This window comes from Pogoniulus pusillus, chromosome 19 (assembly GCF_015220805.1).
Source record: "Pogoniulus pusillus isolate bPogPus1 chromosome 19, bPogPus1.pri, whole genome shotgun sequence".
In the NCBI taxonomy this organism is placed as follows: Eukaryota; Metazoa; Chordata; class Aves; order Piciformes; family Lybiidae; genus Pogoniulus; species Pogoniulus pusillus.
In genome coordinates, this window is record NC_087282.1 from 23,413,665 (window position 1) to 23,434,669 (window position 21,005).

General features: G+C 58.9%; 1 protein-coding gene and 1 long non-coding RNA gene across 2 annotated transcripts in view; one reads left to right on the forward strand and one right to left on the reverse strand.

Moving 5' to 3' along the window:
• Positions 1-13,379: 13,379 nt before the first annotated feature.
• Positions 13,380-15,757, reverse strand: LOC135183720 (uncharacterized). The gene is made up of 2 exons (XR_010305682.1): positions 15,441-15,757; positions 13,380-14,515 (listed from the first exon to the last, which is right to left on the reverse strand). It is a non-coding gene; the product is annotated as an uncharacterized LOC135183720 (long non-coding RNA).
• A 157-nt stretch (positions 15,758-15,914) lies between these two features.
• DOCK11 (dedicator of cytokinesis 11) overlaps positions 15,915-21,005 on the forward strand; it is a 149,304-nt gene continuing 144,213 nt past the window's right edge. The window contains 1 exon segment of the mRNA XM_064159646.1: positions 15,915-16,048. Coding sequence (XP_064015716.1) covers positions 15,947-16,048 — 102 coding nt within the window. The 5' untranslated portion in view covers positions 15,915-15,946.

Sequence of the window (21,005 nt, forward strand, 5' to 3'; positions counted from 1 at the left end):
ATTTCTTTAGCTTCTAGCACTGCATTGCTCTGGAGCTGCTGCTTTTCCCCAGTTGGATTCAGCTTTGAATGGTTCAGGTTTCTTCCCCCTCCTTCCCAGAGCTGCATCAGTTCAGCTGTGTTCCAGTCTGAGTGGTTGCTCTGCCCTGTCTGATCTTGTCTGGGTTCTGCTTCTGTCTGGATCCTCCAAGTGGTGCTTGCAGGCAAACATCAGTTTCTCTGCCCAGCCTGCTTGGTTCAGGCAGGAGCCTTCAGCAGTGGGCAGCAGCTGGTGCTGCAGCAGGGGATGTGATGTTCCCTGTAGCACAAGGAAAGCTTGGATCTGATCCTGTAAACCACTTCCCCCTGTGCTGCAGCCTTCCTCTCTGGACTGCTTCTTCCGAGGGCCTCCTTAGCCTCTTGTTCTTTAGCAGAAGCTGTTGTGACTGCCTTCAGTTTGGGGCTCCCCAGTTGCAGAGGGACAGGGATCTGCTGGAGAGGGTCCAGCAGGGGGCTATGAGGATGATGAGGGGACTGGAGGGCACTGCCTGATGAGGAGAGGCTGAGGGCCCTGGGGCTGCTTAGTCTGCAGAAGAGAAGACTGAGAGGGGATTGAATCAATGTAACTCTCTGAGGGCTGGGGGTCAGGAGCGGGGGACAGGCTCTGCTCACTGCTGCCTGGGACAGGACAAGCAGCAGTGGATGGAAGCTGCAGCACAGGAGGTTCCAGCTCAGCACAAGGGGGAACTTCTTGCCTGGAAGGGTCCCAGAGCCCTGGCACAGGCTGCCCAGAGAGGCTGTGGAGTGTCCTTCTGTGGAGCCTTTCCAGGCCTGTCTGGATGTGTTCTGTGTGCCCTGAGCTAGATTGTGTGCTCCTGCTCTGGCAGGGGGTTGGACTCGATGCTCTCTTTGAGTCACTTCCAACCCCTGACATCTGTGAGCCTCTGACATCTGTGAGCCTGTGACATCCACAGAATCAAAGTGCTGCTGACAGATAATGACTGAGAAATCCCAGGAGGCCAAAGTGAGGAATCTCCACTGTACAGGAGATGTTTGAATGACCTCAGTGGCATCCCAGGAGTCAGTGACCTGATCTGGCTGGAGTGCTGCAGATCACTCGAACACTTCCCTTCGACACCTCAGTTCCACTGTCACTGCTTCCTGTCAGCTAACTCTGGCAGCAAGTGGCTGTGAACAGAAACAAAGCTGCTCCTCTCCCAAGCTGCTCCTCTCCCAAGCTGCTCCTCTCCCAGCTTCGTCTCACAGTGCTGGTGCCAAGCCCAGAGCATAGAATCATAGAATCAACCAGGTTGGAAGAGACCTCCAAGATCATCCAGTCTAACCTATCCCCCAGCCCTAGCCAGTCAACCAGACCATGGCACCAAGTGCCTCATCCAGGCTTTGCTTGAACACCTCCAGGGACAGTGCCTCCACCACCTCCCTGGGCAGCCCATTCCAATGCCAATCACTCTCTCTGGCAACAACTTCCTCCTCACATCCAGCCTAGACCTGCCCTGGCACAGCTTGAGGCTGTGTCCCCTTGTTCTGGTGCTGGCTGCCTGGGAGAAGAGCCAGCAGCTCAGGTGGGTGAAGAACACCAACACTTCCCAGGTCAGAAAGGATGGAGGTGTTTGTGTCTGTCGGTTGGTGAGCTGGCTGGGGGCAGGGGAGAAGGGGGTTGAGCTGAAAGCAGTGCTGAGCCGGGCTGCTGACGCTTCTGAGCAAGGGCATCAGGCAGAATCGATTTCTCAGGCCCACAGAAAGCTGCTCTCTGCCTTTTTCTTTGCCTGCCATTAGCAGTTTGCTGCACATGTGCTCAGCAAAGTGTTGGGCACGATTCAGAGTGAGCTTGAGTGTAAGGCAAGGCCGAGCTGCTGCCTGATGAGGCAGGCGCCTCTGGCTGCAGCATCCAGCCGCGCAGGGTCCCTTGGGTCGTCCTAGAATCACAGAGTCACGGAGCTGTTTTGGTTGGAAGAGACCCCCGAGATCATTCAGTCCAACCATTGCCCTGACCCCTCCCTGCCCATCATTAGGCCGGACTGACCCAGGAGTGTGGAGCAGGGCAGCAAAGGTGACTCCGCCGTGGTGCGGCTCCACCTCCAATACCGACCTCCAATACCGCGGCCAGCGGAGGTGTCCGGTGGCACTCCGAGCGCCTGCGTTGCCAGAGGGTGGCCGCGCACAGGGCACTGCCCAGCGCTGGCGGCTGCTGCCCTGCCTCGCCTCTGCCGGGCGCGACGGGCGGCGCAAACCCGCGGGGCTCGGGGGGACACGCAGGAGGGAGCGGCCGGCCGGAGGAAGCCGCTGGGCTCCGCTCCCCTCCCACGGCCTCCGCTCCGCACCGCACCGCTTGCTCTGCCCGCGCCCCCGGAGCCTCTGGGTTCCCGCTGCTGCCTCCCTGCCCGGAGGGCTCTGCGAAGCGCTGCTCCGCACCGCCTGCTCTGCCCGCGGCCCCGGAGCCTCTGGGTTCCCGCTGCTGCCTCCCTGCCCGGAGGGCTCTGCGAAGCGCTGCTCCGCACCGCCTGCTCTGCCCGCGGCCCCGGAGCCTCTGGGTTCCCGCTGCTGCCTCCCTGCCCGGAGGGCTCTGCGAAGCGCTGCTCCGCACCGCCTGCTCTGCCCGCGGCCCCGGAGCCTCTGGGTTCCCGCAGCTGCCTCCGTGCCCGGAGGGCTCCGCGGGGCGCTGCTCCGCACCGCCTGCCCTGCCCGCGGCCCCGGAGCCTCTGGGTTCCCGCAGCTGCCTCCGTGCCCGGAGAGCTCCGCGGGGCGCTGCTCCGCACCGCCTGCCCTGCCCGCGGCCCCGGAGCCTCTGGGTTCCCGCAGCTGCCTCCGTGCCCGGAGAGCTCCGCGGGGCGCTGCTCCTCACCGCCTGCTCTGCCCGCGGCCCCGGAGCCTCTCGGTTCCCGCAGCTGCCTCCGTGCCCGGAGGGCTCCGCGGCAGGCAGCCACCCGCGGGCGCCGCTCCTCTCCCAGCGCCGTCGCCGCTCGCTGCCTGCGGCCGCTCTGGACACGGCCTCGCTTCGCGCTGCCTGGGCCTGGAGAGCAGCGCTGGGCACGGCCCCGCTCCGCCGCCAGGAAGCCCGGAGCTGCCCCTGCCCCAGTGCCCAAGCCAGAGAGACGCTGATCTGCCTTCTCTTCGAGCTGTATTTCCCCCGCCGCTTTTCCCCTCCCGTTGTCCCCCAGGGCCACAAGCTCACTTCAGCAGCCCTTGGGCAGCCTTTCGCCCGCGTTTACCCCAAGGGCATTATTCGAACCTCCGCACGGCCACCCCCGGCCCCCTGCTGACCAGGGCAGCGCCAGGACGTGGCATGTCCCCAGCAGGAGCAGGGCACAGAGCTGCTGGAGAGAGGCCAGAGGAGGGCACAGAGATGCTGCCAGGGCTGGAGCAGCTCTGCTGTGAGCACAGGCTGAGGGAGCTGGGGGGGTGCAGCCTGCAGAGGAGAAGGCTCCAGGGGCACCTCAGAGCTGCTGCCAGAGCCTGAAGGGATCCTGCAGGAAGGCTGCAGAGAGACTTTGGCTGAGGGTGTCTGAGCCAGGCCAAGGGCAATGGTTTGGAGCTGAGGCAGAGCAGGCTGAGAGTGGAGCTGAGGCAGAGGTTGCTGAGTGTGAGGGTGGTGAGAGCCTGGCCCAGGCTGCCCAGGGAGGCTGTGGCTGCCTCCTACCTGGGGGTGTTGAAGGCCAGGCTGGGTGAAGCCCATGGCAGGGAGTTTGGAACTGGATACTTCCAGTCCGTTCCAACCCAAACCATTCTGTGAATGAACTGCCGAGGGGTGAGGACCTGCTGCTGGGGCTGTGGGTCCTGTTAAGGTCTGTAGCTGCTACATCCCCTTTGCAATTGGCTTGCCAATAGCCAGGGTGCTCTGGAGGCTTTCAGCTCCCTGGGGATGTGCAGGGTGGGCTCCAGTGACAGTGCTTCAGGCCTGGGGTGGGAACTGGATCAGAGTGCAGGGCTGAGGAAATAGAGCACAAAAAGCCTGGGCAGGCCAAGTGCTGCTGCACAAGAGAACAGAGAGTCCCTCAGGAAGGGGCCTGAGTACTTGTTTAAGCCCTGGGGTACTTCTTTAGAGTCATAGACTCAAGCAGGCTGGCAGAGAGCTCCAAGCTCAGCCAGCCCAGCCTAGCACCCAGCCCTGCCCAACCAACCAGACCATGGCACTCAGTGCCCCAGCCAGGCTTGGCTGCAACACCTCCAGCCACGGCCACTCCACCACCTCCCTGGGCAGCCCATTCCAGTGCCAATCACTCTCTCTGCCAGCAACTTCCTAACAACATCCAGCCTGAACCTGCCCTGGCACAGCTTGAGGCTGTGTCCCCTTCTTCTGGTGCTGCTTGCCTGGCAGCAGAGCCCAACCCCACCTGGCTACAGCCTCCCTGCAGGCAGCTGCAGGCAGCAATGAGCTCTGCCCTGAGCCTCCTCTGCTGCAGGCTGCACCCCCCCAGCTCCCTCAGCCTCTCCTCACAGGGCTGTGCTCCAGGCCCCTCCCCAGCCTTGCTGCCCTTCTCTGGACACCTTCCAGCACCTCAGCATCTCTCTGCAATGGAGGAGCCCAGAGCTGGACACAGCACTCCAGGGGTGGCCTGAGCAGTGCTGAGCACAGGGGCACAAGAACCTCCCTTGTCCTGCTGCCCACACTGCTCCTCAGCCAGCCCAGGATGCCATTGGCTCTGCTGCCCACCTGGGCACTGCTGCCTCCTCTGCAGCTCCTCTCTGCCAGCACCCCCAGCTCCCTCTCTGCCTGCCTGCTCTCAGCCACTCTGGCCCCAGCCTGTAGTGCTGCTTGGGCTTGTTGTGGCCCAAGTGCAGAACCCTGCCCTTGGCCTTGTTCAGTCTCATCCCATTGGCCTCTGCCCACCCATGCAGCCTGGCCAGGTCCCTCTGCAGGGCTCTGCTGCCATCCAGCAGCTCCACAGCTGCTCCTAGCTTGGTGCCATCTGCAGAGTTACTGCTGCTGGACTCAATCCCCTGCTCCAGATCATCAATAAAGCTATTGAACAGGACTGTGCCTGGGGCACACCACCAGTGCCAGCTGCCAACTGGATGTGGCACCACTACTCTCTGGGCCCTGCCCTCCAGCCAGTTCTTGCCCCACTGCAGAGTGCACTTACCTGCAGCAAGCTCTGTGCTTAGAGCTCTGCCAGGGATTTTGTGCTTCTCACAGCTGTAACTCCTCTGACTTCCACAGATTCCAGGCAGAAACTGAAGCCTGCCCCGAGGCTCCCTGCTGCACAAAGACTGCTGTCCTGCTGTGATGCTTCCCAGATGCTCTTCACTGAGTCACCCCAGGTTCCAGGAGCGCTCTGGAGCTCCAGTCCAATGCACTCTGCTCAGCCACGGTCAGAGCAGGCTGCACAGGACCACCTCCAGTTGGGTTTTTGGTACCTGCAGGGATGGGCACAGGACACTTTCTCCAGGTAACCTGTCAGGGTTTGGCCATCCTCACAAAAGTAGTTTCTTTGTCCTTCTTTATTGTTTCTGCTTGTATGTTTAAATGTCACCATAAAGGTTTTGTCTTTCTAGGCCTGCTGGGCTCCACCTGCCTGCATTTGGAGTCTCCTTCCCTGGAGTCTTTAAAGCTCACCTGGATGCACTTCTGTGCAGGCTGCCCTGGGTGATGCTGCTCCGGGGGGGAGGGTGGGGGGTGCTGGGCTGGATGGTCTCTGGAGGTGTGGTTCTGCCACTTGCCTCAGCTTTTCAGTTCTCCTGCAGGCTCTGTTTTTATGGCAGCCAAAGCTGGGGTCAGGGTTGGAGTCTTCAGCACTTGCTGCATTTTCCATCTCTGGCTCTCCTGAGCTTTTAGCCTCCAGCCTGAGATCCATGGAAATCTCTGACAGACCTGGCACAATGTTTTCTCAAACTCAGCTCCCTCCAAGCTGCTAATTACAGGGTTCAGCTGTGGGAGGCCTCATTAAGCATTACAGTGTGTACTTGCCCAGTTCTAAAGCTCCTCACAGAGTCACTAAGTTCTTCCCGAGGTCACACCTCTGGTGAGGTGTTACAGATGTTCTGAACTGCATGTCTGAGCTCTGAACCTGCAGTGTTGTGTCTGGCTCTGGGCTCCCCAGTTCAAGAGACACAGGAAACTACTGGAGAGAGTCCAACAGAGGCCATAAAGGTGCTGAAGGGTCTGGAGTATCTCTGAGGGGGACAGGCTGAGGGCCCTGGGGCTGTTTAGCCTGGCGAAGAGCAGCCTGTGTGCATCTAAAGGGTGGAGGTCAAGAGGATGGGGCCAGGCTCTTCTCAGTGGTGCCCAGTGACAAGGGGCAATAAACACAAGCTGGAACCCAGGAGGTTCCACTTAAGGCAAAACTGCTTTGCTGTGAGGGTGCTGGAGGCGTGGAGCAGGCTGCCCGGGGAGGTTGTGCAGTCTCCTTCAGAGACTTTCAAACCCCACCTGGACACTGTGATCCTGGGCAGCCTGCTGTGGCTGACCCAGCTCTAGCAGAGAGGTTAGACTGGATGAGGCAGAGGTCCCTTCCATCCCCCCTGGTGCTGGGATTGTCCCCAGTGCTGCTTGGCCTTGCTTTGGGCTGCCTGTGGCAGGGGAGCTCTGAGCCTGCAGTGGCGGCAGTGACGTCCGATGCTCCAGTTAGCCAAGTCAGGGAACCACAGGACAACAAAGTCAGGCAACCATGAGGAGTCCCTTTTGAAGCCAAGACACACAAGACCCAGGGTCCCTGAGAACAAAGAGCTGCAGTTAGTCTCCAAGTTGGCTGTAGGCATCAGCTGTGGGCATGGTTCTCAGGAGGTCTGGGTGGGAACTGTTACAGAGCGCACGGAGGGATAAGGGACATGTTGATGGATGCTGAACCCAACTGGAACCTTCAGCTGCCTTAACCTGATTATGATATCACTGCACTCTGAAGCCTACACCTCTTAGCTGCAGGAGCCCCCTGCCTAGATAAGCCCCTCACCCTCTGAGCTTGCACAGGGAGTTCAAAGGGAGCTGCATCTTCAAGGTGAAGCAGGAAGGAAAGCGATCAGTGGCTGCCTGGTGCTGGCAGCAGGTGCAGCTCACACATTTTGCTGTGGAACACTCTGCTGCCCGTCCCAGCCACTCTGCTGGCTTTGGGCACTTACCACCTGGCACCCTGCTCTGCACACAGCTGCAGTAAAGCTAACAGGGCCTGGTCTCCTCTCCCTGTTATCAGGTGATAGAAGGAGAAGGAATGGCCTGAAATTGTGCCAGAGGAGGGGTAGGTTGGAGAGTGCAGGAGTGCTCAGGCACTGCAGGAGTGCTCAGGTACTGCAGGAGTGCTCAGGTACTGCAGTAAACAGACTGCCCAGGGAGGTGGTGGAGTCCCCATCCCTGGAGGGAGTCAAGAAATGTGTGACCATGGCACTTGGGGCCACGGTTTAGTGGCCATGGTGGGGCTGGGTTGAAGGTTGGACTGGATGATCTTGGAGGGTTCTTCTAACCACAACAGGTCTCTGATTCTGACTAAACTCAGTGCAATCAGTGAACTTCAAAGCCACCTTTAGTGCCTGACTGGACTCTGAGCTGTGTTTATTTGGTTTTGCAGGCACAGAACCAGAATTTGGCACAACAGTGGTGGTTTCAGCCCAGCTGCATGGTGAGGGGTTAACTCTTGTACCCATGGTGGTGATTCTGGCAGATGAGTGAGCGCAGTGCCAAACACAGAATCATGGAATGATTTTAGTTGTAAAAGCCCTTTCAGATCACCCAGCCCAACCCTTCTCTCACTCTGCCAAGGCTGGGGCTAAGCCATGGCCCTCAGCACCACAGCTCTGCCTCGTGGAAAGAACCTCCAGGCATGGGGATTCAGCCACCTCCCTGGGCAGCCTGTGCTGGGCTTTCAGAATCCTTTCAGTGAAGAAGTTTCTTCTAATGTCCAACCCATACCTCCCCTGGAGCACCTTGTGGCCATTTCCTCTCATCTTATGACCTGCTACCAAGGAGCCCAACCCCCACCTGGCTCCAGCTTCCTTTTAGGGAGCTGCAGAGAGCAATGAGCTCTGCCCTCAGCCTCCTCTTCCCCACACTAACCCCCCCCGCCCTGCTCCCTCAGCTGCTCCTCCCCAGCCCTGCTCTCCAGACCCTTCCCCAGCTTCATTGCCCTTCTTTGGACCTGCCCCAGCCCCTCAGTGTCCTTCTTGTGAGGGCCCCAAAGCTGAGCCCAGCTCAAGGTGTGGCCTCCCCAGCACCCAGCGAGGGTTTCCCCAGTGTGTGTGGGTTGTCTAAAGGGACACAGGACTCCTCCCCAGGGGCTCATCTAGCTCTAGTTCTGCCATCTGACACAGGTGGGGGCAGGATCCTTACCTGCACAGCCCATGCCAGGATATTCACAGTGCTTGGCTCTCTGCAGTGGTATCTGGAGAGGGGAGGTCCTCATTTGCCTCGGTTTAAACTGCTCTCCTCTTTTTCCTTTGTCTCATAGTAGACTGCAGAGTATTTGTGGTTAAAGTATCATGAAAGTGTGGCCAGCAGGGCTAGGGAGCTTCTTCTCCACATCTGCTCTGCCCTGCTGAGACTACACCTGCAATACTCTGTCCAGTTTGGAGCTCCCCAGCTGAAGAGGGACAGGGACCTGCTGGAGAGAGTCCAGCAGAGGCTATGAGGGTGCCTGGAGAACTTGAGCATCTCCCCACCTCAGAGACTGAGAGCCCTGGGGCTGCTTAGTTTGGAGAGGAGAAGGTTGACAGAAGATCCGATCTATGTCTCCCCCTTTGCTCTGCTCTCCTCACTGCACTTCTGGAGCCCCCAGCACAAGCAGGACATGGAAGTGTTGGAGCCAGTCCAGAGGAGGCCACCAAGATGCTGAGAGGGCTGCAGCAGCTCTGCTGTGAGCACAGGCTGAGAGAGTTGGAGCTGTGCAGCCTGGAGAGGAGAAGGCTTCCAGGAGAGCTTGGAGTGGCCTTGCAGGATCTGCAGGGGGCTGCAGGAGGGCTGGGGAGGGACTATTGACAAGGTCTGGGAATGGCAGGAGGAGGAGGAGGAATGGGTTTGAAGTGGCAGAGGGGAGATTGAAAGTGGATGTTAGGAAGAAGTTGTTTGCAGTGAGGGTGGTGAGAGACTGGCATAGGTTGCCCAATGTGATCTTTGATCACATTGAGTGCTTCTGTGCTCCACAACCTCCCTGGAGGTGTTCAGGACCAGGTTGGATGAGGCCTTGAGTGACCTGTTCTAGTGGGAGGTATCCCTGCCTATGGCTGGGGGCTGGAACTGGCTGAGCCTTGAGGTCCCTTCCAACCTAAACCATTCCATGATTCTATGAAATACCTGAGGGGTGGGGGTCAGGTGGAGGGGGCCAAGCTCTTTTTGGTGGCCAGCAGCAGTAAGCCAAGGAGCAACAGCTACAAACTGGAACAGGGAAGGTTTCACCTCAACATGAGGATAAACTTCTTTGGTGTGAGGGTGCTGGAGGCCTGGAGCAGGCTGCCCAGAGAGGTTGTGGAGTGTCCTTCTCTGCAGACTTTCAAGCCCCATCTGGATGTGTTCCTGTGTGCCCTGCCCTGGGTGATGCTGCCTTGGCAGGGAGGTTGGACTGGATGAGCTCTGGAGGTCACTTCCAACCCCTAACACTCTGTGATCCTGTGAAAGTGGTCGTGCTTGGGGAAAAACCAAGTGCTTTAGTGCTTTGAAATGAGAATCAGGCTAATGCAGGGCAGAAACAGGAGCCCAAGGACCTTGAACAAAACAAACTCCAAGGGACACTGGGAGTTGCTGAGCACCCAACAAATCCTGAAGCTGAGTTGAGCTTCTTTCTTCAGCCCAAAGACAGGGCAGCCAAGAGGAGGGGGGCATCTGGCACATCTCATTGTGAGAGACAAACTGGATTGGGCACTGGGCTGGAAGTTGGTGGTTGCCTGAGGAGCAGTGATGGTGACCTGGGTAGATCCATTGTGGAGGAGCCAGGAGCACTGATGTCTGACAGCTCACAGTGGGCACTTGGCTCAAGCTGAGAAAACTCTGAAGCAGATTGATCCTGGGGACAAAGTTGTTATCTTCACTCAGCTCCAGCCTGCTCTCTGTGCAGCTGTGCCCATCTGGACCTCTCCTGCTGCTCCTCCGCCAGAGAAGCTTTTTGCTTAGAAGGTTGTTTTCCTTTTTGCTGTACCTGGCTGGTGCCCAGCAGCACACCCAAAGCCCTGTGCCACAGGACACAGTCTGAAGAGGGCTGCCACAGAGGGTGCTGGGCTGATGGAAAGCATTCAGCACAACAGCCCCAGGGAGCAGGCTGCTGCTGCTGCTGCTGCTCTGTGCCATCATCCTGCTTTCAACTCGGGTACTGAGTTCACATCAGGAGGAAGAGGAGACATAGAGTCATAGCATCAGGCAGGTTGGAAGAGAGCTCCAGGCTCAGCCAGCCCAACCTAGCACCCAGCCCTGCCCAACCAACCAGACCATGGCACTCAGTGCCCCAGCCAGGCTTGGCTGCAACACCTCCAGCCACAGCCACTCCACCACCTCCCTGGGCAGCCCATTCCAGTGCCAATCACTCTCTCTGACAACTTCCTCCTAATTTCAAGCCTATGCCTCTCTCCTCTGGTTCTGTGCCCCGCCCCTCTTTCCATCTTCAAGAAGCTGTGCCCTTGCAGCCCCGGGTGAGGCAGCAGAGGGCAGCCCTTTACAGGCCGGAGCTCGGTAGCCCTGAGCTAAGCATCAGCGCAGCTCTGCCCAGCCGCAGCAGGCTCCCCTCAGCGGCATGCGGAAGGCAGCAGTAAGCAGCTGCTTGTTGGCAGTGCCACTGGCACCTCCACGGAGCAGTGGGCAGGACAGGTGGCACCGACACAAAAAGCATCATGTCATGAGTTCTTCTCTTGTGGCCTGGAGCAGTCTGGGTCTTGGCTTTGGCATCCAGGAGAGGTAACTGTGCCACTTCTTTTCTTGAGAACAGGAGCAGCTGAGGGAGCTGGGGGGGTTAGAGTAGAGAGGAGGAGGCTGAGGGCAGAGCTCATTGCTCTCTGCAGCTCCCTGAGAGGAGGCTGCAGTGAGCTGGGGCTGGGCTCTGCTCCCTAGGCTCAGGTGATAGGAGAGCAAATGTCCTGAACTTGTGCCAGGGGAGGGTTAGGTTGGAGCTGAGGCAAAATGTATTTGTGCCAGAGTGGTCAGGGATGGGCAGAGGCTGCCCAGGCAGGTGGTGGAGTCCCCATGGCTGGAGGTGTTCCAGCAACCTGTGGCCATGGCTCTTGGGGCCATGGTTTGGTGGCTGTGGTGGGGCTGGGTTGAGGGTTGGAGTGGGTGATCTTGGAGGGCTTCACCAACCTTTATGGTTCTACGATTCAAAGAGCCTTTTAAATCTTGCTGTGTCTGAAGCAGATTAGAACATCCCAGCTGTGTCTCACGGGTGGGGTGAAGCAGGGAAACCGAAGGGGCAGTGGTGTTCACCATCCTCTCCCTCCCCTGCAGTAAGAACCTGTCTGGGTCACTGAGTGCTGCAGACCAGCTGAGGGAATGCAGGCTTCTGTGCACCACCACTGACCACCAGTTTCAGGGCAACCCCAGAGCTCAGTGTCCCTGTGGGCTGGGGCAGTGTGCAGGTGGCACAAAGGCCCACAGGTAAGCAGGGAAGGCAGCAGCAAAACAGAGGATTCTTCTTTAACCCTGTTAAATGCTTTTTATCTTGGATGCCTTGGGAGAAACAGAATCCAAAGCCTGGTACTGACCCTTCAGCTGGTTTGGGAGGTTTTCAGAGCTGTTCCAGGAGCCCCCTCAATACAGCTCCAGCTAAGGAAATGGATTCCTCCTTCATGCATCCCCTGTGCTGCAGCGTTGCTGGGGGGGGGGTGGGTGGGATGCCACTGTCAGCTCAAGAGGATGTTACCTGCAAAGTTCATTTGATCTTAGACTGGTTTGAGTTGGAAGAGACCTTAAAGATCAGCCAGGGACACCTCCCACTAGGCAAGATTGCTCAAGGCCTGTGTCAATCCCTGACCACTCTGGCACCAAAGACATTTTTCCTCACCTCCAACCCAACCCTCCCCTGGCACAATTTAGGCCATTTCCTGGCCTTCTGTCACCTGGTACAAAGCCCAACCCCCACCTCACTGCAGCCTTCTCTCAGGGAGCTGGAGAGACCAATGAGCTCTGCCCTCAGCCTCCTCCTCTCTACACTGCACACTTCCAGTTCCCTCAGCCCCTGCTCATAAGATCTGTTCTCCTAACCCCTCCCCAGTTCTGTTGCCACCAGCTGCAGTTGTGGCCAGGGCCTGTGATTGCAGTGATGCTTTGGGAAGGTGAAAATGAATGTCCTGGTTTGAGAGCTGAAGCCATGGCAATGGCACTGGGGACCTTAAGGCTCTGGTCTTGATGAAGAGGGAAGAGTGTTGAGCCCCTGGTTGAGTCTGTGAATTCCTCATGGCAGGATGAGTTCACAGAATCAGAGAATCACAGAATCAGGCAGGCTGGCAGAGAGCTCCAGGCTCAGCCAGCCCAACCTAGCACCCAGCCCTGCCCAACCAACCAGACCATGGCACTCAGTGCCCCAGCCAGCCTTGGCTGCAACACCTCCAGCCACAGCCACTCCACCACCTCCCTGGGCAGCCCATTCCAGTGCCAATCACTCTCTCTGACAACAACTTCCTAACAACATCCAGCCTAGACCTGCCCTGGCACAGCTTCAGGCTGTGTCCCCTTCTGTTGCTGGGTGCCTGGCAGCAGAGCCCAACCCCACCTGGCTACAGCCTCCCTGCAGGCAGCTGCAGGCAGCAATCAGCTCTGCCCTGAGCCTCCTCTTCTGCAGGCTGCCCCCCCCCAGCTCCCTCAGCCTCTCCTCACAGGGCTGTGCTCCAGGCCCTTGCCCTGCTGCCCACACTGCTCCTCAGCCAGCCCAGGATGCCATTGGCTCTGCTGCCCACCTGGGCACTGCTGCCTCCTCTGCAGCTCCTCTCTGCCACCACCCCCAGCTCCCTCTCTGCCTGCCTGCTCTCAGCCACTCTGGCCCCAGCCTGTGGTGCTGCTTGGGGTTGTTGTGGCCAAAGTGCAGAACCTGCCCTTGGCCTTGTTCAGTCTCATCCCCTTGGCCTCTGCCCACCCATCCAGCCTGGCCAGGTCCCTCTGCAGGGCTCTGCTGCCCTCCAACAGCTCCACAGCTGCTCCTAGCTTGGCGTTGAAGAAAGTTTGATTACCTGAGGCAATGCAATTCCTCAGGCACCTCCAGACTGCCCCTGCATTTTCTGGGGTGCCCTTATGCTGCTAAATCAGCAGGAGCCTTCATTCCCTGTGAAAAGGGAGGTGGAAACCACTATCCTTGCACCGTGGGAATGTCACAGTGGTGCTGTGGCTGCTGCTGTCTTGCCTCCTTGTGCTTGAGGCCCTTGTTCTGCTGCTTGGCTTTCCTGAGAGGGAGACACTGCTTTCTGCATGTTCCTTTTCACATGTTGTGTCCTGCCCATTGCTTCTGTTTTCCTTCTCTACTCAGGCTTGGCTCCAAAGCCACTGCCTCACTGTTCCCTGCCCTTCCATGGCTGCCTGGCTCAGTTGAGTGGGATGCTGATGGGCAGCTGATAGGCAGCAGCCCCTCGCTGGCAGTCAGCCAAGCACAGAACTCCAGTAGGAGCTTTTTGTTTTGCTCCTGACTGGATAAACGAAGAGCTGGGGACTGTGGGGATGATTTTATTCCTTAAGTGACCTCTCACAGCACTTTGGAAGCCTCTTGGATAAACACTGCAGCTCTCAGAGCTATTCCTAATGGACAGCAGGGTGGCCTTGTGGCCAAGAATGTACATCAGTGACATCCTGGGATGTATGAAGTGTGGCAACCAGGTTGAGGGAGCTTCTCCTTCCCCCCTGCTCTGCCCTGGTGAGGCCTCATCTGCAGTGCTGTGTTCAGTCATGGGTTCCCCAGCACAGGAAGGAAGAGGAGCTGCCTGAAAGGGTACAGCAAAGGGCTGTGATGGTGATTAGGGACTGCAGCACCTCTCTTACGAGCAACAGCTGAGGGGCTTGGGGATTTATAGTCTGGACAAGGGGAGCATTACCAAGACTTATAAATACCTCAAGGGTGGCTGTCAGGAGCATGGGACCAGGCTGTTTCCAGTGGTTCCCAGACAAGGGGTAAGGGTAGAAACTGGAACTGAGGGAGTTCCAGCTAAACATGAGGAGGAACTTCTTTAGTTAAGGGTGATGGAGCTCTGGAGCAGCCTTCCCAGCGAATTGGTGGTCTCCAGCTCTAGAGATTCTGAACACCCCAACTGGATATGTTCCTCTGTGACCCTCTCTAGGTGAGCTTGCCTTGGCAGAGGGATTTGACTCGATGCTCTGCTCTCCAGAGGTCCCTTCCAGCCCCTGTCACTCTGTGAAATGGTGCCTGCTGCCCCTTCAGTGAACTGCTGAAAAGCAGAACAGGAGCTGGCTTGCCTGCTTTACAAGTCACAAACAGCATCTTGAAGGGTTTGGATCACAATAGCTGTATTCATGGCCACTCACAGCTTGGCTCTCCCCATTGAAGCCATTTCTCCACATGTTGTGTGAGTCCTGGCATGCCTGTAATTCCAGCTGGGCCCTTGGCTATGGTGTGGAATCAGCTGGGTGGCACAGTGTGTGTTAGTTAGCAGGCAACTCTCTCCAGCTCCCTGTCTCACTGTGAAAACAAAGCACACAATAAAATGAGGACTAAGATTCAAAGGTAAAGCTTTGGTGTACAAAACCACAAAGGCTCTCCCTGGCTCTGTTCCAACTCCCAGATCACCACCCTTAAAAGCAGTGCTCAAAGAAATGAGGTCCCAAGGAACCTTTCTTCCACACCCTACTCTCCTTTGCAGCTGGGCAGGCTGATGGAACCGTGGCCTCTGCAACCAAAGCACCTTCCCATAGCAAACCTTACTGCTTGGAAGTGGTCAGTAATAAGAGCTTACCCTGCATCCAGCCTGGTCTCACAGGAGCACACCTTGGGCAAAGCTGCACCCACACCACCAAAGGGACCGGTGCTGCCCCTGGTGCTGAGCCTCCCCGGGGCGGTGTCCTGTAGCTTCACCCGGAGCCTGGCTGCCTGTGGGTGAGCCCCAGCAGCAGCATGCCCTCGTTTGGCTTGGAAAACACCCTTATAAGATCATCCACACCAACATGCTCCAGCTCTGCCAAAGATACTGCTGTGGCCCTCAGCACCACAGCTCTGCCTCTGTGAAGCACCCCCAGGGATGAAGATTCGATCACCTCTCTGGGCAGCCTGTGCCAGCCTTTGAGAACCCTTTCACTGAAGGCTTGGCCTCAAGAGGCACCAAGACCTCATTTCCTCTCCTCCTATTATTTGTTGCATGTGAGAGGAGACTGACACCCAGCTCACTGCAGCCTCCTCTCAGGGAAATGTAGGAGCAGTGAGCTCTGCCCTCAGCCTCCTCTTTCCCACACTAACCCCCCTCAGGCTCCCTCAGCTGCTCCTCCCCAGCCCTGTTCTCCAGACTCTCCCCCAGCTTTGTTGCCCTTCTCTGGACCTGCTCCAGCCCCTCGATGTCCTTCTTGAAATGAGTAGCCCCAAACTGACCCCAGTTCTTGAGGTGCAGCCTCACCAGTGCTGAGAACAGGCAGACACTGCCCTGCTCCTGCTGGCCACACCGCTCCTGCTCCAGGCCAGGCTGCTGGTGCCCTTCTTGCCCACCTGGGCACAGCCTGGCTCATCTCCAGCCGCTGTCACCCAGCACCCCCAGGTGCTTTCCCTGCTGGGCACTCCGCCGGAGCTCCCTCGAGGCAGCATCTCCGGCAGCCGCGGTTTCAGGTACCGGTGTGTGGCGTGGCTCCGGCCCGGGGCTGCCGGCGTGCCGGGACGGGTGCGGGGGCAGGGGCGGGACGGTGCCCCGGGAGGATGCTGAGGCGGCCGCGGGAGCGCGGCAGCGGCCGCGGCCGCGGGGACAAAGCGGGGCCGGGCTGGGCTGGGCCGGGCCGAGCAGGTCCCTCCCCGGCCCCGCCCGCCGCCAGCGGCTCCGCCCGCCCCGGCCCGCCCCGGCCCCGCCGCGCCCGCCGGCAGGCACCCGCGGCTCGGCTGGGCCCCGCGGCGAGCGGCGCGGACCATGTCGCCATGTCGGAAGTGAGGAAGTTCACCAAGCGGCTGAGCAAGCCGGGCACGGCCGCCGAGCTGCGGCAGAGCGTCTCGGAGGCGGTGCGCAGCTCCTTCGTGCTGGTGAGCGCGGCGCGGCTCGGGGCTGCGTCCCGGACACCGGCCCGGCGCCGCCGTACCCTGGGCAGGTCCTGGCGCCGCGCTGGGCCGGCGGGGGAGGCGGCCGGCAGCGGCCGGGCGAGGGGCAGAGTCAGGCAGGGGATGCGCGGAACGATGGAGGAAGAAGAAAAGGGTTGGGGCAGGGCTGGGCGGGGGCCGAGTTGGGCAGGGTGATGCGCGGAGCGAGGGGGAGAAGAAAGGGCTAGGGAAGGGGCAGAGCTCGGCAGGGACTGGGCTGGGGTTGGGGAGGGAGCAGAGCTGAGCAGGGCATGGACGGAGCGGGGGATGCGCAGGGCAGAGCCGGGCAGGGAGTGGGAAGGGATGAGCAGGGCGCGGCCGAGCAAGGCAGGAGATGGGGAAGGGCATGGCAGAGGAGCGGTCCCTCTTTGGGTACGTGTTGTGTCACATCAGCTCGCCTCCCGCCGGTCACCTGTCGTCCCCGTGCCCGCCTGGGCGCCGTTCAGAGGCGTGGGGCTCAGCGGGAGCCGCCGGGATGAGTATGAGTTAGCGCTTGTGCCGTGGGAGCGCGGGCGGGCCGGGGTCTGCGTGTGCAGGGCAGCGAGCAAGCGGCGGCAGCGGGGCGGGCAGGGCTGAAGGGCGCAGCCTGGCAAGGTGAGAGAGGGACGTGGGCACTGGTGCCAGCCAGGAGCCTGATGCTTCCCGGGAGCCGGAGCCCGGCGTCTGGGGCGGCAGGCAGGCGCGCTGCGGGGCGCGGGCGGCGGTGCGGGACCCCTTGCCCCCCGTGGGGGATGCTGCAGCAGGTTGTCTCTGTCGTGCCGCCAGCCGGGCGGGCCGCCGCTGCCGTGCGCCGGGGGGCTGCTGGGGTCAGCCCCCAGCTCCCCTGGGCTTTGGCGGGTGTCTCGCACTGCTCCTCCGGGAACTACTCTAGCGTGTGATCGCCGCTGCCCTTGGCTGCGGTGCAAGGTGAGTCCGTGGGAGATGCAGAGAGTGCAGCCCGAGTTCCGTGAGGAATTCCTGCCATCAGCTCCCACGGCATGCGCGGGTGACGAAGTGGAGGCTTGGAAACAAGTCCTTTAAAAAGAGAAAGGCAGTTTCCTTGTAACTGTCCTGGTTCCCAAAGCTGAAAAGCAGCCACGGTGATAATCCAGTCTGATTGCCCAGTGCCATGGCGATTGCTTCCTGCAGGCAGTTGTCCGGGGGTCCCTGCAGGCTCCCACGTGCTCTGCTTCGCCTCTTTCACCAACAATAGATGGGGACAATTGCTTCGGACGAGCTGCAGGAGCCGCTCCTTGAAACTGAGCTGCTCTGCACGGGACCCGAGGAGCTTTGGCATCCCAGAGGCAGATGGTTGCTCAGTGCCTACGCCAGGTGCTTCGTGTCAGAAAGGCAAAGGATGGGTGGGACTGCAGAGGAAAATAAATAAAGCCTTGACAGCAGCCCAAAGGAGCCAGCAGCGTCCAGCAGCCAGCAGCAGCCACTCTCTTTCTGATTCCCCTCTAGGGTTTCACTGCCCACACCACAGTCCCTGCCAACTTCCCTCTCTTTCTGAGAGACAAATCCTCCGGAGGTGCTGTGCTGCTCTGTGTCTGCAGCCAGGCACCGAGGGCAGGTGTCTCTGATTCCTAGATCTTGGCAGTGTTTCCTGCTGTTGACATTTGAGCAGCGAGGGATAAATCCCAGCACTTCTGCGTCGCTGGGAAGAGCCATGAGACACTGCGGTGTTCAGGGAGTGGGGAAGGAGGTGGCAGGAGCTTATAGGAGTGTCTCAGATAGCACTTGGGCCACTGTCCGTCCTTAAGGACGATGTGCATGCTGCTCAGTTGGCCCAAGGCAAAGGGTGGCTCCTCTCTGCCCCTCGGGCCCTTGGCCTTGTGAGGAAGGGATGGCAGCACTCTGGTGTGCTGGCTGCCAAGAGGCTGGAAAGGGCAGCCTGTGAAATGGTGAGGAGGGGGACTCTGAGAAGCCAGGGTTTCTGATCCTGCTTCCAAGGAGAGGTTCAGCCTTGATGCTGGCCAGCTGCAGAGCATGCTGTGAGCACAGCCCCCGTTTGTCTGTCCCCATTTTGCCATGGGCAGAGTGGGAGAGACCAGGGGCCCCAGCATCAGCTTTGTGGCAGCAGGCAATGGTCACAGTTCTGCTTCACCCTGGGGCTGTGCTGAGCTCGCTGGTGGCCCCGGGGGGGCCGCGGGTGGTCAGTGGTATGGTACGTGAGGAGCTGGGGCTGGCACTTGACAAGTGGATAGAGCAGACTGGCAGCACACAGTGCCATGTGTCCCAGAGTGTAGGGAGCTGGGGCTTCCTGGCAGCCTGAGGCAGGGTGGAATCACAGTAGGTGCCAAGCCAGGACCCACCCTCTTCCTGGACACAGCAGGTGTTAAGTCAATGAGAGTATGTGAGGAGTTTAATAACCCCCAAGCCCCTGGAGACCTGTCCCTTGGTGATCCTGTCAGGTACCTTGGCTGTCTGCTTGCCTGCACGCAGTTGCAGCTGAACCAGCAGGTATCTGGTGGTGAGCATGGATGAGCTGCAGACCAAGGCTGGTCCTGCACGTACCAGAACACACAAACTCATCTGCAGGAGGAGTGGGCACTGTAAGGCTCTTTGGACCCATAGATGGAGCTCAGCATTTTGGGCATTCAGGGCACTGCCTTGAGACAAGGAGCAGCCTGCAGTAAGAAGCCATCAGTGGTTGGTGAATGAAACCCTCTTGAGTGAAAGCATTTCAGTGAGGAGAGCTTTTAGCCTCGTGGAAGTGGTCAGCTTGTGTGGAGCCGTAATTGGTGCAGTCAAGGAGATGCTTCTCCAGCCAGGGGCACTGTGCTCCTGCAAGGCCAGCCTGGGCAAGCCTGGTGTATGGGACAGCACAGCTTGGAACCTGCTGTCCTGCAGGCACAGTGAAGCTCAGGGTGTGCTGGTTCTGTGCCTGTTTTTCCACTGATGCTTATCTGACACCAGGAGAATGTTTATGCTTCTCTTTGATGCTTAGAGCTGGGTTGGTGACTTCTGGTAGGGCTCTGCCACTTTGTGCTGCGAGGGTGGAGTGTTAGGTAGAGTGGTCAGACATCACAGCAAAGGGAGTCTGTCCCTTTCCAAGGTGCCCTGTGGTACCTGTGTCCCAGCCGTTGCCCTTTGGACTAGCTGCTAGGCTACAGCCGGTGCTGCTCCTGCCGCGGTACAGAGCTGCGATCCAGAGCTGTTAACAGCAAAAGGAAGTGTAGGCTGTGCTGGGCAGAGCTGCAATCCAGAGCTCTTAACAGCAAAAGGAAGTGTAGGCTGTGCTGGGCAGCTCAGAGGCTCTTCAGGCCTCATGGATGGGGAAGGATCAAGTGCAGCTTTCACTGAAATCATAGAATGGGATGGAAGGGACCTTAAAGCTCATCCAGTTCCAAACCCCTGCCATGGGCAGGGACACCTCCTACCAGCACAGCTTGCTCAAGGCCTCATTCAACCTGGCCTTGAACACCTCCAGGGAGGGAGCAGCCACAACCTCCCTGGGCAACTTGGGGCTCTTTTTTTTCCTCTCTCACTGTGCTGTTGTCCCCAGCATCCCAGCTGTGCTTCTGGACTTGTGTCATGCTCACCGATGGGCTGTGCAGAGGAGGTCTCAGTGAGGAGGAAGAGCTCAGTGGGAATCCCTTGGGAGCATGCAGAGCCCTGTGGAGCAGAGCTGGCAGTGCCAGTGGGGCCACAGGGAGCCAGGCTGGGTGGCAGCCCTTGTTCTCTAGCTGCACTTTGCTTTGCAGAGCTGTAGGGCAGGTTGTGTCAATCTCAGCTTCGAATGGTCTCTGTTGTGTGCTCCTGACTGTAACTTGGGGCTGTGCTTTTGGCAGAGTAACTGAAAAGCAAGGTCACTGTTTGAATAGACAAATGTGGCACAGGTGTAAAGTTGGCAGGTGGGGTGAATGACAGGATGAAAGATGATGGAAGGTGCTCAGATTGGGTTAAAGAGAGAAGTAGCCAAAGCCTAAGTGTCACAACTTAAACTGTTCTTAGCCAAGAGATTAGCTGCAGCTTAAACCTTGGGGCACCAACAGTAAAAGCCTGTGACAGAAGGGCAGCTTCAGAGCCAAAGTGCTGATGATAGCTGGAAGAGACATCTAGGCTGGACCTCTAGGAGAGCAGCCAGGGGCCTTTGGCAGTGCATAGACAGGGGTGATTTTGGTTCTGACCTTTGGTGCAATCTCCTCCCTCCCATCCTCTTCACGGTCAGGATGTTGCTGAGTGTTGATAGCAAAGGCTGGAGGAACCTGCAGCCAGGTGCTGACCAACGTGGCACTTGGGCAGTGCAGGCTGCAGCTCAGGCCTGGCCAGCAGGATCAGAGAGTCATAGAATGGGAGGAGTTGGAAGGCACCTCTGGAGATCATCCAGTCCAACCCCCTTGCCAGAGCAGGGGCACCCAGAGCAGGTCACACAGGAACACATCCAGATGAGTCTTAGAAGTCTCCAGAGGAGACTCCACAACCTCTCTGGGCAGTCTGCTCCAGGGCTCCAGCACCCTCACAGCCAGGAAGTTTCTGCTCACGTTGAGGTGGTGTCCACCTGCTGCTCTGATGGAGCTGCCTGTGCACTTCTTCAGGCTGCCTTGGCTCTGCCCCTGAAAGCATTGGAGAGCTGAGCAGCTGCGGAGCACACACACATGTGAGCAGGTCTGTGACCCTGAGGCACTGCCAGCAAAGAGCTAAGTGCCTTCTGCACAGGGTCACTTCCCTCCTTCCCCGTGTGCATGTGAGGCCAAGGATGAGCCAGAGCCTCCCTGTGCCTCTCCTCTCTCCTGCGGAGTGATGTCCATGGCACAGCAATGTGCCCTTGTGGCCAGGAGGGCCAATGGACCCCTGGGGTACATTAAGAAGAGTGTGGGCAGCAAGGCAAGGGAGGTTCTCCTCCATCTCTACTCTGCTGTGGTGAGACCACATCTGGAGTTCTGTGTCCAGGTCTGGGCTCCCCAGTGCAAGAGGGACA